Source organism: Parasteatoda tepidariorum, chromosome 6 (genome assembly GCF_982258835.1).
Source record: "Parasteatoda tepidariorum strain Cologne lab strain chromosome 6, Ptep-v5.0, whole genome shotgun sequence".
In the NCBI taxonomy this organism is placed as follows: Eukaryota; Metazoa; Arthropoda; class Arachnida; order Araneae; family Theridiidae; genus Parasteatoda; species Parasteatoda tepidariorum.
This window is the reverse complement of record NC_141760.1, coordinates 106,252,169-106,266,958: the sequence shown is the minus strand read 5'-3', so window position 1 is coordinate 106,266,958 and position 14,790 is coordinate 106,252,169. Positions and strand designations below refer to the sequence as shown.

Genomic DNA, 14,790 nt, shown 5'->3' with positions numbered 1-14,790 from the left:
TCCCCTATATATTATTAAAACGTTCTTTTTGATTAGCTTTTTTGGGTCTATGACGGTGTAATCTTGCAATCAAAATGTCGGCCTTTTCCGGACTAGCTAGAGCACTCAAATCTTTACTGTAGTTTTGTGCGTGATAACAATACAACTTTCAGTCGCTTCCTTACTGCTGCATGCAAAATCCTTTGTCTTTTTTTATCGCAAAATAGAGTGTATGATCAGTAAAAATTCCAATGTTTCCTGTCTAACTAGAATACTCAACCCTCATCCGGAGTTTTATGACTGATGACATAAGTTTCAATCACTTCCAAACTTTTTTAAGCAGAATGTACCGTCAATCCGATTCCGGATAAGCTAGAGTATTCAAATCTCCAGTGAAGATCTGTGTTAGATGGTATATTAAACGTTTCAATCGTTTCTCGACTTCTTCAGAGAATATTATCTTCAAAAGAATTTATCGCCTGTTCAAATATTAGCTACATTAAGACAAGCTCGAGCTCTTAAATCTCCACTACAGACTCCTGTCGGCTGACACACCGCTACAAGCGAAATTTATTATAAAAATTACCAATCTAAATTTCAACCACTTTCAAAGAAATAGAATTTTTTAAAGCGTTTAGTTTTGTGTTGGATAACCATATACGTTTTAATTGTTTTCAGACTGTCACAAACGAAATTTCACAGCTAAATAGAATTCGACATCTAATTAAATTTCGAATATTAATAGTGTTGAAAACTGAACTGTGAGCTCTGTGCTGTGTGACTATAATTTGTCTACAGTAAAAACTCCCCCCTCCGCAAAGTCTGAGACCGTCTGCTACTATGGAAACAAGAATAGTGCATTTCAGGGAGGGTAGTTTCGCTTCCCTCTAGGGCGAACACAATAGATCGAAGAAATACATTCCCTTTCTCTCGCAGATCAGAGCCAAAATCTGCCCTAAACAGTGACCCCACACCCCTACTTGAACTAGTTATACCTCGTTACCATAGTCACTGCCATGGGCCCAGACGAATGGCTAGGGGAGTTCTCACTATAGACAAACTATATAAACGTTTCAATTCTTTACTGACTGTAACAAGCGGAAATTTTTCACGTAGAAGAATATATGACCAGTTGAAGTTTCACACAATTTTAAAAGGAAAACAATAATTTTTAAACTACGTTTTTGAAATAGAGTAAAAATGAGATGAATTTTAAATTCTTGTCAAACTTACAATAAATAACTTAGTGTTCATCATTTTCGTAAACAATTTTGATTATCTTTTATAACTTCCCCACATCTTTTAAAATTGATGGGCCTCGTTTCTACTTTGGGTCTGACGAAAATAAAATATTATTCTCCCTTTTAATGTACTTGAAAAGCATAGCTCTTTAAATTTTTATTTTATTTCATCATTTCTTGTAGAAAAGTAATATATATTCATATTACTTTTCTACTCCTATTTAAATGTTCCAAAATCTTAAAAAAAAGACAAAAAAATCTTTATTGCTATCGATTGCATTTTAATTGGATATTTTCATGCACTGGCATGTATAAAGCGTTTAGTTAGACTGATTAATTAACATCACACTTAATTTTAAATTTACACCAGTAGGCAATAATATCGAAAACTTTTAAATTGGAAAAAAGATGGAAAATTTTGACCTTGAAGCCCAGCTCTAATTTTTGCGCATGTATCGCAAACGTTATGAAGTAATTTCCAGAATGAAGGAATTTCGACAACAATAATATCATACAATAACACAATAATACCATACAATATCATACAATAACAAACAATAACAATAATACATTTAAGTTAACCAAAAATAATATCGTGTAATTTTTTTAAATAATTTTTCATAACTATCGAATAATATTTGAGTTATAAGCTATATTTTAGAGGTATTTAATCTTTTGTGCCTGAAGTTCACAAAAAATAAATATGAAAATAACACGTGTTACAGAAGTGCTATAACATTCATAAGCAAGAACAACTAAGGATAAGCAAGAATAAACAAGAAAACATTCATAAGCAGGACTAACTAGTAATTTTAGCATGACGTTATAATATTCTAACAGGGTAGTATTTTGTTAAGGAATAAAATTAAATTAGAATGCAATTTACTTATTTTATAAATTTTTGTTGCTGTAATTGTACTTCCATTTGGAGTCTACGAATTGTTATACTCCAAGCTCAAATTCTTCATTTTTTTTATTAAAAAGATTAAAGAATTTTTACGTAAATTTTTAAAATTATTAAAACAACTAGAGTTAATTTTGTGGAATAATTTAAAATTTTCATTAATTTTTGAAATGACTGAGTAATGTTTAAACTGTAAGTTATAAGTTTGTTTGTTTGTTTTTTTTGCATTATCTTAACTGCGTATTTTTAAAAGACAAAAACACAACGTAGGAAAAAATTGGTTAAATACTTCACAAGAAATAAAATATAAAATACAAGACTTTATTTATATTTTAATTTTTTTGGAATTATTTAACCTATTTCATTCAAAATATTATATTTTTCTTTTTAAAATTTGTAGTTAATACTGGTAAGAAAATATTTGTCCCAAATATTTAAATACTTCCGTTAATATTTTTGATGTTAAAAAGAAAGTAATAGTTACAAGTAAAATTACAAGTAAATAGTATAAGTAAATAGTTACAAGTAAGTAGTATAAAGTAATAGTACTAATAAAATTGATTTTTTTTTTTTATATATTTAAAGTAATGGCGATTTCATGGTTTATGGTTAATTATTTCTTGGATGCATTATGACAGTGTTTCCCAAAGTGTGGTACGCGTACCCCCAGGGGTACGGGAACAGTTTAGCGGGGGTAAGCGTTCTAATGCGAAATATTTTGCAACAAACGAAAATTTCAAAAAAAAAATGTATTTAAAAACATGAAAATTTACGATTACGTATTTTTCTATTAGCTATTTTTTGCAGAGATAACAGTTAATAATTAGTGGTGCAACAGCCAGTTGTGATTTTCAGTTTTTGAGCAATTTTTTAACAGTAAAAAATGCATTCCTCTTTTTATTAGGGGTACAGAGCGTTACGAAAAATTTAGAAAGGGTTCACAAAAGTCATAAGTTTGGGAAACACTGCATTATGAAATGGAATACCTGCAAGTGACGTAATGTGGGTATCTCGATCCTGATTGAATGTTGAAACGTGGAATTTGTTCACGTTAGCAGCTGTTCTTACCATTCTAATTCGAGAAAGCCAAGCCCGTCAAGTATCAATTCTCTTAAGTGACACTTTCTAAATTCTCTCACAAATAAATGAAAGAATCGCTTTCTCAATGATTTAAATTCTTTCACTAAATATTTACTCAGAGACTTAACACAAAGACAGGCATGAAGCCATGCGGAATATAAACAAACTAATTATGCATCGCAGTTGTCTTGTCCACAACACAAAAATATATTACAGTTACAATAAAATACATAAACAAATAATAAGTCTAAGTTAAATATAAGAAGTAGACAAGTAAGAATTATATTTCACCTAATTCGATGTGCGATACGATTCCGCATTTCATTAACTTATTGTTAATTGACATTCTAACTTAAGTAGAGAAACTTTATTTTTAATGCGCCATTTTGCTGATAAAAATTAACTGGCTCTGATGTCATTGGTTACATCCGAGGATATGGGAGATCTTCTTGAAGAGCGAATACCCAATTGAGCAAGTTCGAACAAGTAAATCAAAAAGTTTAGTTTGCGAAAAAAATCCTGTAACGAATAAAAATACTATTTATACTGAAGCTTGCAGGTTAATAAATACATATTTTCTTTAAAATATTTGAGAAAACGGAGATTCAAAGAGGAAAAAATATTATTTTCGTGAGTTATTTCTACACAAAGCATAAACTTATAACTTTAGGAATAAAACGTAAAGGAATTTTTGATAAAGCCATACAAATTTCATTTTTCACAGAAAAAATTCCAGCTGTCACTAATTATATGCTTTAAAAAAATTTAGTCAAAAGAGAGAAAAAAGCTTTGAAGGTTGCATTTCAAGTTTTTTCACGCTATCTAGTCTTTAAATTGCGATTTTATTCCTTTGAGAATTTCAAAAATTTATTCTTTGAGCCAAGAAAAAAATGGCTAAATGTCGTCTGAAGAAAAAAAAATGAAATAAAAAATTATCTTGCTTAAGAAATAAAATGATATATTATTGCATTCGTTACCATTTCAGCTCTTTTGTCAAAACAAACTGAGATTTTTCTCTTCAGCTTTTTCTGCAGTTGAGATTGATAGGCGCGATTTTTCGTTCCATTTCCCCCAACTTGGCATCGCAGTCTGAAGTTAAAAAAGAACTTTCTGTCTTCATTTCATAAAATAAAATCAATTGAGTGCTCATTGTGCAAATTTGTTGAAGAGTTTATTTTTCTTGACATCGTCTGCGAACATACTAAAATTTTAATTCTTCTTTGTTTTATGCTAATTCAGAATTTAAGTTTTAAGTTTCGATTTTTTTCCTTAACAATGCGGAAAGGGAATAAACTTTTTAGTAAGTTAAATTGATTATGAAGTTAAAGACACAGCTTCGACTTATTATCCACAGTTGAATGAATATTGTTTTAGATCAGCATTTCTTAGCATTTTCTTACAAACTATGCTGCTTTCTATTGATTCTGCGGCATTTTTTAAATACAATTAAAAAGCTAAGAAATTATCCAAATTGAAACTCTTTTAACAGTACAAATATGTTTTGTCAATGTTTATGATAATAAATCATACCGTTTTAAACTGGACAAACAGTTTACTAAAAATTTATAACAGAAGAACAGAGAAACTTAAAGCAATAATTTTTTTGGCCGTTGCTTGTGACAAGAGATAACCTTATTTTTTCCTGACATAATTTTGCTTCTGTGTAAACATTTTCCGATAGGTGGTGCTGCAAACATTTTTTACTGTATTTTTTTCTTTGCCTTGAGTGTATAAAAATTTCTTTCTCCAAAAATATAGTGTATCTGATTTCGAAAATGTAATGTGATTTCAATTCATATAAAGATTTTGTAAAATTGTGATGTAACTTTAAATTGTTCTTCTTTGGTTTACAGATTTACTTCTTTCAGTGCCATCTATAGAAAAAATTTTAAACTAAACGCAAGAACTTCGGGAAAGACGAGCATGCTCTGTCATACATATTTGCTGCAAGAATTTTTTTTTAAATCTTCAACTGTTTCTCTTGTGATAAATTTTTAAATCAGACAGTTAATTTAAGGAATCTGTATTGATTATTAGATTAAGAATTAAATAAAATATTAATAGGTAAAGAATCAAAAGGAAATAAATTATAAAAATTGGAATATTCCCATCTTAAATCGTAAATAAATTATACGGTATATGCTTGAATATACCAATAATATAGCACTTAAATAATAATTGAAGGAATTTGCTTTTAAAAATAACGGTTCGAATTCTAAAATGTTCCTAAAGCGCCTAACTAAAAGATTCAAAATTTAAGCACTTAACAAAAAAAACTTCCAATTTATTTTTCCTTTGATCTTTGTTTTTAATACCGTGAACATCATTTTTTGAATAACATCAATAACATAATATAAAAATAAACAGCTAACTCACTTATTGTGATCTGATTATTATTAAAGTTTAATTATGAAAAAAAAAACAGTCATGAGTGTAGTAATTTGAAAAAGCTTAAACGTAAACTAATTTATGAACTAAATATGATGTACGGACACAAGCCACTCAGTAATGTTTAATTTGTTTCCCCCCTCAGTTCTTTTAAGTTATCACATTTGAAAAGCTTTGGGAGTAAATATGGTTAAGTGCATTTTAAAAACTCTTAAATTTTGAAAGTGCATAAAATTTAGTAGACCAAAAATAATTTAAAAAAAAGATGTAGACGAACGATCTGCTGCGTTTGCTAAGGAAACCTTTTATTTTCGCCCCTCCCAAAAATTGTTGCAAAATATGTCAACAGATGGCACTTCTGATTTTTGAATTATAAGCCGCTTAACAAACCATTTAAGTTGAAATATTTCCACACGTGTCTGTTATTTTCATCCACCGATTGCATTACTTTTTTTTTCTTCCTGGAAATGATGTAGTCATTCTGAAAACATCATTTTACAGTTTTTTTTTTCCAAGTTAGAAACGCCATGTTATCTCAAACCCTAAAACTAATTCTGAAATTTGGGGTGAATTAATTACAATCGTGTTTCTTTATTAGATTCCTCAAATCGTCGATCAGTTTTGAAGCAACTGTAGTAGTTCTTTTAAATGTATAAGCCAATTTTTTTCTGTTCATCTTAAAGCTGATATAATTCGAATTCACAAAAAGTTCCTTCTCTTGATATTTGATTTCTTGATTCTCTTTGATATTTTTTATTTTATTTTTATACATCCTAAAGCTAACAATTTTCAAATTCACAAAAAATTTCTTCTTCAAACATCTTCGATAATTTCATTTTTATACATCCTAAAGATGATATTGTGAAAATTCACCAAAACGTTCTCCTTTAAACCTCATCGATAAATTTTACGCATCCTAAAGCTGATATTAATCTAGCTTATGTGGGACTTAACAATTATTTAAGATTCCATTCCAATTTCTTCATCTCAAGAATGGGCACAATAGTGCAAATCTTTCTACCCAAGTCAAATTTTTTGATGGTTTTCCATTGATGAACCAACATAATCTTGATGGTAACCCTCAATAATTCCATCATGAACTATTCCATTTTTGATGATAGCCAACGTAAGTAACCATCACCCCAATGTAAGAATTCGAACTGATTTATGTTGGTCCAACATAAGAATAGCAACTTGTTTTGATGGTTTGTTCGTGTTTACCCATCAGAAATTTCTATCATAGTTCCTTAGAAATCTAATGTTCGAACAATCATGAACAACCATCATCCCAATGTAAGAATTCGAACTGATTTATGATGGGCCAAGATAAAAAAAACCTAATTGTTTTGATGGTATATGCCTGAAAACCAGCAAAAATTCCTATTAAACCATCATGGAAATGCATAGTTAGAACTATCATGGACCATTACGGATCATCATGGATTGTTGGTCCATAAGAATCAAACTTCTCATTATGGTTAACCATCATAGTATGAAAGTAGTGTTTTCTATCATGGAATGATCAAAGTTAGTTGGTATATCAAAAACCATGAATGCGTAATGGAAAATGTTGGACGATGGTGACCATCATGAATCGTACTTAAATCAACATAAACCATCAAAATGATTTGATGGGACCATCAAAAATTTTGACTTGGGTATCCTGTCTCTAGAGACAATGGTAGATGGAAAATGATTTGCTTTGAAGAGCTAGTCGCAGCATGGGTATCTTATGTCCAAGATCATCAGAAGATCAAAATTTCACATTAAATTTTTATTGCAATAATTATTTTTTTACCCTTTGTCGTTAATCCCAAGTGTTTGTTCTCATAGGCATAACAGAAGCTGCACCGCCTTCTCAGCCCAGAGTCACACCACCCATCTGTAGCAGCACAACCACGGCAATGACTCGGGTGGGCAACCACACAAACAGTAGTGACCCACAGTCCGTGAACAGTCGAGTGTTTGTGGGCAACCTCAACACTTACGTGGTGGGCAAGGAAGAGGTTGAGCGTATCTTCAGTCGATATGGTCGCCTCATAGGTATCTCTATGCACAAGGGATACGCGTTTGTTCAGTACACGGATACTTGGGATGCTCGGAATGCAGTGGTCGGAGAAGACGGTAGAACAGTTGCAGGACAAATACTCGGTGAGTCACTCTCTGAATGTATTTGGTTTCAGAATTTGATTAAAATAATTTTAACTTCGAGGTAAACTAGGGGCTATTTTTTGTTGATCCATTTTGTCAATTGGAAAATAATGTAAATTTTTTAGGTAAGAATCTGAACTAGGATGATTTTTGGATTGAGCATGATAACTTAAAACTAATATTTGTGAAATCATTGTGACCATTTTTCTTATTATTTTAATCGTGATTAAAAATTTCACTAATAATTATTTTTCCCTTTTTTCTGCAAGAACATAAATCACACTCAAATGTTTAAAAAAAAAGTTGATTTTTTTTTTTTTGAATTTAACTTGTAGCCATTTAAATTTAAAATAAAAATCACAGAAAAAATAGGTATCCTCAAATTGATTTTTGTCTTAAAATAACAAATACCAATGTAGTAACTAATTTGAAGTGCACCAAATGACTCATTTTCTCAAAAAAAATTTACTATCTAATTAACGAGTAGGTTAACACCTACTACATCCTACGCTACGAAAAGAAAAACGAAACTCTTAATTTATTTTACATTTTATTTTCATAAAATATTCTGAAATCAAAAATAGTTTTGGGTTCGCTATCTTATGTGTACATTGCAAAAAATGAAAATTTTGACAGAAAAAAAATATCAACTCTATAATTGCTTAGATTATTTATTTATTTTGTTGTTACTGAATCGCGCATTAAATTAATGCATGGTTAATTTTTCATCGCATTAACAATTCGATGAACCATAATAAAAACAATCATTAAAAAATTACTGATAGAACTATTGATATTAAAAAGGGGGCAGTGGCCCTTTAAAACGAACTTTTTTATTTCTGATATTGGTCAATTTTCTATGTGTCAACTATATTTTTTAAATTTCATTGAAAAACTTTTAAAAATATCTCCGGAGATATTATATTAAAACATTTTTTCTTGAAAAGTAATTAAAAGTGCTACTCCACACTACAATTTTAAAAAAATTATTTCATAAATTTTTTTATTGTGGTGTATTTAGATATAATTTTGGATTATGTATTTTTTTAACTATGGAATACGTCTTAAGGCAAACGTTACATGAAATGCTTTTAAAATATATAATACAATATGATACAACATACAGAACACTATATAGAATAGTACAAAATATACTGACATGTACAAAAACTCTGAACAAGCATATTAAAACGTTTTTTCAATACACAAAACAACTAAAAATATTTTCAGTTTGTTCAATTACAATATTTTTTTATTTTAAATATGAAACTGTTTTCTCTATTTTTACAAACAACCTTCAAAAAAATATAATGTGCTCCTTTTTTCCATTATTAAAAATATTGTTTTTCATAAGTACCTAAATAAGTACCTTTAGTACCTTTTTCATAAGTACCTATTCTTGAACAATTGCATGGAAGTTGAATTACGGAAGGAACGCGGATTCGGAAGCAGAATTTCATACATTCGCTATTCTCTTTCCCCCTGGTGGAAAAACGGGGTATTACAATTTAATAAACGATATAAATTGCTTTCAAAACCATACTATAATATTAAAAAAAAAAACTATTTAAATGAAAGTCATTATTTAAAAATAATAACCCACAAAAACTCTCACTTCTGTAATTACTTCGCAAAACGCAATGGTTAATGAAAGTGTGTGCTTTCAAATAACCTCCTTGTTAAGTTTTATGTTAATGCCTTCTAACGAATACCCGTGTTAAGTTGTTGTTGTTGTTATTACTCATGAAAGAAGGAACCCTATTTGAGAAGAGGGCATTAGACAGAGGGAGGAAATTGAAATTTCTGAGCATTAACGCATGGAAACGATGATTACAGATATTATGCAAAGCAGTTTAGAAAATAGGAAGTTAATATTTAAAAACCTATTTCGTACTTATAGTCATTAGGGGAAGTTTATTGTATTTGAATAGAAAAGAATGCACATTAAGACAATTTCTGCAGCATTTTCTTTATTACAATAGATTATGTGTTTAGGTGTTAAAGGTAGTCACTTGAAACATTAAAGACTAAATTAATTCGTTTGTAGCCATCCTTTCAGTTTAAAATCGACAGTAATTGAAAATAAAATAAAACGAAATTGCTATAGGTTGGAATATCTTTGTTGGTGTAAGTAGCTATTAGTTTTTACGGTTATGAGAAGGAAAAAACACACGAATGATTGAAAGTTTATTTGAGTTCAAAGTTGTATCAATCTTTAGTTTGTATTAATTGGAAAAATAAATAGATAAGAGACTAATCTGAAATGAGTCCATAGATTAACCTCTTGTGAGTGTCGGCCGAATTTAGTTCGGGCAACTACTACGTGCAGTATTTGTGATGCCCGAAATGACTTCGGGCAGGACAAAAATTAACGTTTCTAAATTTGTGAAGCCCGAGCTGATTTCGTTTCTACTTTAGGATACTTAATTTAATATTTTCCTAATAGATGGCATTAGTGGTCCTAGTTTTTCACCAATTACAACTTCAGTCGAGGGAGGGAAAAAGAGGGTGGGAAATGTGGGTCGAGGGAGAGAAAAGATTTGTAAAATTTATGTATTGAAAATCATATTGTTGTGTTTTGATATCATATTATACTAGTTATATTATATTTAGCTACAAAATTTTGTTTAATTTGCTCTAATTGAATAAGATGTGTGTGCAATCCATTACTTTTTTATGTTTATGCAAAAATTATAAATACAGTAGTTATTGCATTTAAAATTTTATTTTTGTAATAAAAATTCAATTTCTAACCTTCATAATAATATAAAGAACAAAGCTAAACAGTCAACAAAAAAATATTTCTTCCATTTTAGGCCCATTTTTCTGAAATATATGTCACAGGTAAGGAGTTAATATCGAATCTATTGAACCTGATTCCACGTAAAAAGTCTCTTTTTCCTAGAGTTAATACTATCTCTTACTAGTACGAAAGCAGCTATTATATTAAGCAATCCAAATTAATACGGTTACTGGTTAATTTAATTCCATGATTTTTGTCATTTATCAAAACAGTATTATAAAATAAATGCAACAGATCTGCACTGGTCGTTAACCTTAACCCTTTGATGAAGAATTTTTATTAAACATATTTTTCATTATTTTGTATTAATTTAGAACTAAATAAGTGGGAAATAATATATTTAGCAGTTTAGTAATTTATGGATATGAAATACAGCATGAAACACTATCGTGTATATTTCTGAGTTGAAGGCAAAATCTTCCAAATGAGGCTCAATTCCAAGCAATAATTTTTCAAATTTGCACTTGATTTCAGTTTTTTAGATCTGATAGAAACAGTTATTTATTATTGAAATTTCTTTAATTTGCAAAATAAATTATTGATAAACTTTGAATATGAATAAAAAATAAATTTCAAAACATTTTTTTTGGATTATATATTTCCGTACATATAATTCCGATAATCTAACAGATTCTTTTTTACTAACTAGTAGATTTTTTTTATAATTAAAAATTACGAAACTCTATTTTGCATGTAATTAGAGCGACAAAATATGAGCATAAAAGAGACCGGAGTTTCATATGCGCCAAAGAATTTTACTTTTTGAGGTAGTATTGAGTTTATGTAAATGGTTGTCACACTGATCAGAAATAATTTTGATTAAGCGAAGATGATAGACTGGATAGTGAAGAAAAAATAATTCTTTTTAAGAACGGAAAATATTACACTTGACCACATTTTTTAAAAATATTGTTTTAAAGTACTATTCAACATTATAAAATCAGTGTTTTTTTTCTTTTCTTTTCATTTTTTGAAACCTAAAAACAAATACATACGACTGGAACAATAAAAAAAAATCTTTGATGACTGAGAGTGGACCAAAAAGGGTTGATATATAGTTAAAACAATCTTTGGTGACTGAAAATAGACCAAAAAGGGCTGATATATTGTTAAAAACAATCTTTGGTGACTGAGAATATACCAAAAAGGGTTGATATATAGTTAAAAACAATCTTTGGTGATTAAGAATAGATCAAAAAGGGCTGATATTTAGTTTAAAAAAATCTTTGATAACTGAGAATAGACCAAAAAGGGTTGATATATAATTAAAAGCAATCTTTGGTGACTGAGAGTAGACCAAAAAAAGTTGATACATTTATAAAGAAAACCTTGTCAAATGACCGCTGTTATATATATTGAGAATCCTTGTATTTATTAGTGTACATAAAATGTCATATAAAGAATAAAACACTAACCGGGGGACATTTCTTTAAAATTTTGAATAGAAAAAAAAAAGAAGAAAAAAAAAGACGAATTGGGAATAAGAAGCTTTAAGATGTTGCCAATTACCGCCATTAAATTTCTCTCTGTTTTCATCGAAAACCAAACAGATTTTGCTGTTTTCAGTCTTGCTTTCTCTAGTAGTGATAGCTGAGATTTTAATAGCGTATTTTTCACTCAAACAATAATTTGCTTGAAAATGGTTATTATTTTTTAACTTACTTTTTACCTGGTTTCATATATATATATATATATATATATATATATATATATATATATATATATATATATATATATATATATATATATATATATATATATATATATATATAATATCGGTGTAACCACACCGTTATTTTTTAGTAAATTAGTAGTGAGTGCAGCATGATTAACGAGTCCAGTTTCGGCATACTCTTTTATTTAGCTAAACGATGGTGAAATAGCAGTTTCACCCCTCTCCAGACGGAGAGGGAGAGACAGAGTTACAGTCAGATCTGACGAAGTTTAGTTGGTAAACATTATACACCAAAAAGTCACGCTAAAACATTGCTCCTCTATTTTATACGATAATTAAACTGTGTAAAGAGGTTAGTCATATTGCCTTCCTTGTGTATTCTTACGCCTCATCAAATTATTTATTACTCATAGCAAATCGTTTAATCTTTCCTTATATGGAAGTGAAAGATCTTTTTGAAGTATAAATCTAATTATTATTCATTGGCATGCTTTTAGCCTTGAAGTCCCAAAATAGAACTTCTACCCTTATCCTTTACTAAAGATATTTTATGAAAAGGAATGAAGTTTTAATGCTTTTATTAATACAAAAGTATTTAATTTTTGTATTATATATATATATATATATATATATATATATATATATATATATATATATATATATATATATATATATATATATATATATATATATATATATATATATATAATATATATATATATATAGATAGATAGATATCAATGAGGGCAGTCATTACGGAATACCCATATTTTTGTAAACATTTTTATACCCCTATATTTTATAAAAATACGTTTTTATAAGTGAATTTAAAATATTAGAGTATCAGTTTCTCTAAAAAAGAGATATAAACAAGATTCTCTTAAAATTTATTAAATGTGAAAGAAAAAAAAAGAATTCTTTGCAAATATCTGAAGTAAAATCGTAAAAGCTCTTGTATAACTTCATTTTACATTCCTTCCGTTTTCTTCGCAGTCTCGATTTTCCTAGAACGACGCCTCTTACTTCTCCAGATTATTTACTACTGGTCATTTCGAAGGGAAGTGTCTCGTTTAGTAAGATCCCACTAAGAACGGAAGATGTCGTTATTTTGAGTAGGTGGCCCATAACCCTCCCAACATTTGAGAGTTAGAGGTAACATTCCTTTTGGAACAATAGAATGCGAACCCCATTCGTTTCGTCGATTGTTTGGTGATAGGAATCAGGTCTTTAATATGTCTGCTCGCCCTAACTTATGTCTTCTCGCTGCTCGTTTAGGCTTTGTTCAAATTAGACTCGAGTGCGGAATAGAAAATAATTATGGTGATTTCCATTATCGATTGGATAAATTATGCAAAATGGTTCGTAATGGACATCCTTAAAGCCCGAATTCTGTCAATAACGAGAGAGAATTAACTGCAAATTAATTTTTAAACGAGAAAAAAAAAACGTCTCTATATATTGAAAAACCATTACTGAGATTGATAAGAACAAATAAGAGATTAAAATATTTAAAAACCTGTTTAGAAGTTTTGAAGCTAATTGCACAATGATATCATTCAAATTTGTTTCCATGATATTAATTGCCGTAAATTAATATTTAAATGAAGAACTGCACTTTATTTGCTTTACTTATTGAAGGTAGGTACTTAATTTACATCGCACTAGATCTACATATCAGGCAATTTGCAACGGTCTAGGAAACATCCCTGGGGATGATCCGAAGACATGCCATCGCAATTTTGATCATCTGCAGAGAGAATGGCTCCCCTGCTTTGATAGCCCGGTGACCTGCTCGAGAACACGAGCACTTTGCGTATAACAGTTTAACAGCGCACCCTCGGTCCATACGCAGGCTGATCAAAGTGATTACCCACCCGTTTACCGTTAAACTGCGGGACTAAATGAAGAAAGAAAACGCTTCTTTACTCAGAAAAACGATTATTAACGTCGATAAGAGCAGAGAAGAGATACAAATCACCAAAAGCCAGTTTAAGTGTCTGAAGACTATTGGACGTTTTGGAGCATGTTAAACCATAATAAAATTTTTTGTAACCTTAGCATGGTGTGATGGTGAACCATATCGAAATGGAAATTGATGAAATGAAAAATTACATCGTGGCCTTATATTTCCATCCACGAGCCTCTAATTTGCGAAAACAGCAAATTTCTATTACTTCATTTAAACAATTCGCGTCATAGTGTCAAAACTCTTGGAGTTTTAATTTGTTACCTGAAGTGAGGTTTCCGAAGATTTACATGCCAACTTTTTGTTGCCAAAAGCGCTTTTAATCTTTTTTTTTTCACTCATAAACACTAAAATATTGTCACCTTATGCTTTCAACCACTGATTCTTGCTAAATTTAAAGACAAAGTCAAATAAATTAAAGTTGTATGGCTAAATGAAACTAAAATTAATTATATCATTCCTAGAAGAATCTTACGACATTTAAACTTTGTTTTTCAGTTGTACTGTGTGACAACCACCACTCTGAACAACTTTTGATCCAATGAAAAGACGCAATTGTAATGGCTCAAGGGGGTGACCTCAAATAAGCGAATTAATAAGTGC

The 14,790-nt window shown here is 29.6% G+C and overlaps 1 protein-coding gene across 2 annotated transcripts in view; it reads left to right on the top strand.

Moving 5' to 3' along the window:
* The window catches only part of LOC107449963 (uncharacterized), a 354,659-nt gene that overhangs the window by 181,032 nt on the left and 158,837 nt on the right, over positions 1-14,790 (top strand). For both annotated transcript variants that reach the window (XM_087166351.1, XM_087166352.1), the window contains exon 2: positions 7,426-7,743. In XM_087166351.1, coding sequence (XP_087022477.1) covers positions 7,426-7,743 — 318 coding nt within the window. The remainder of the gene's footprint in view (positions 1-7,425; positions 7,744-14,790) is intronic.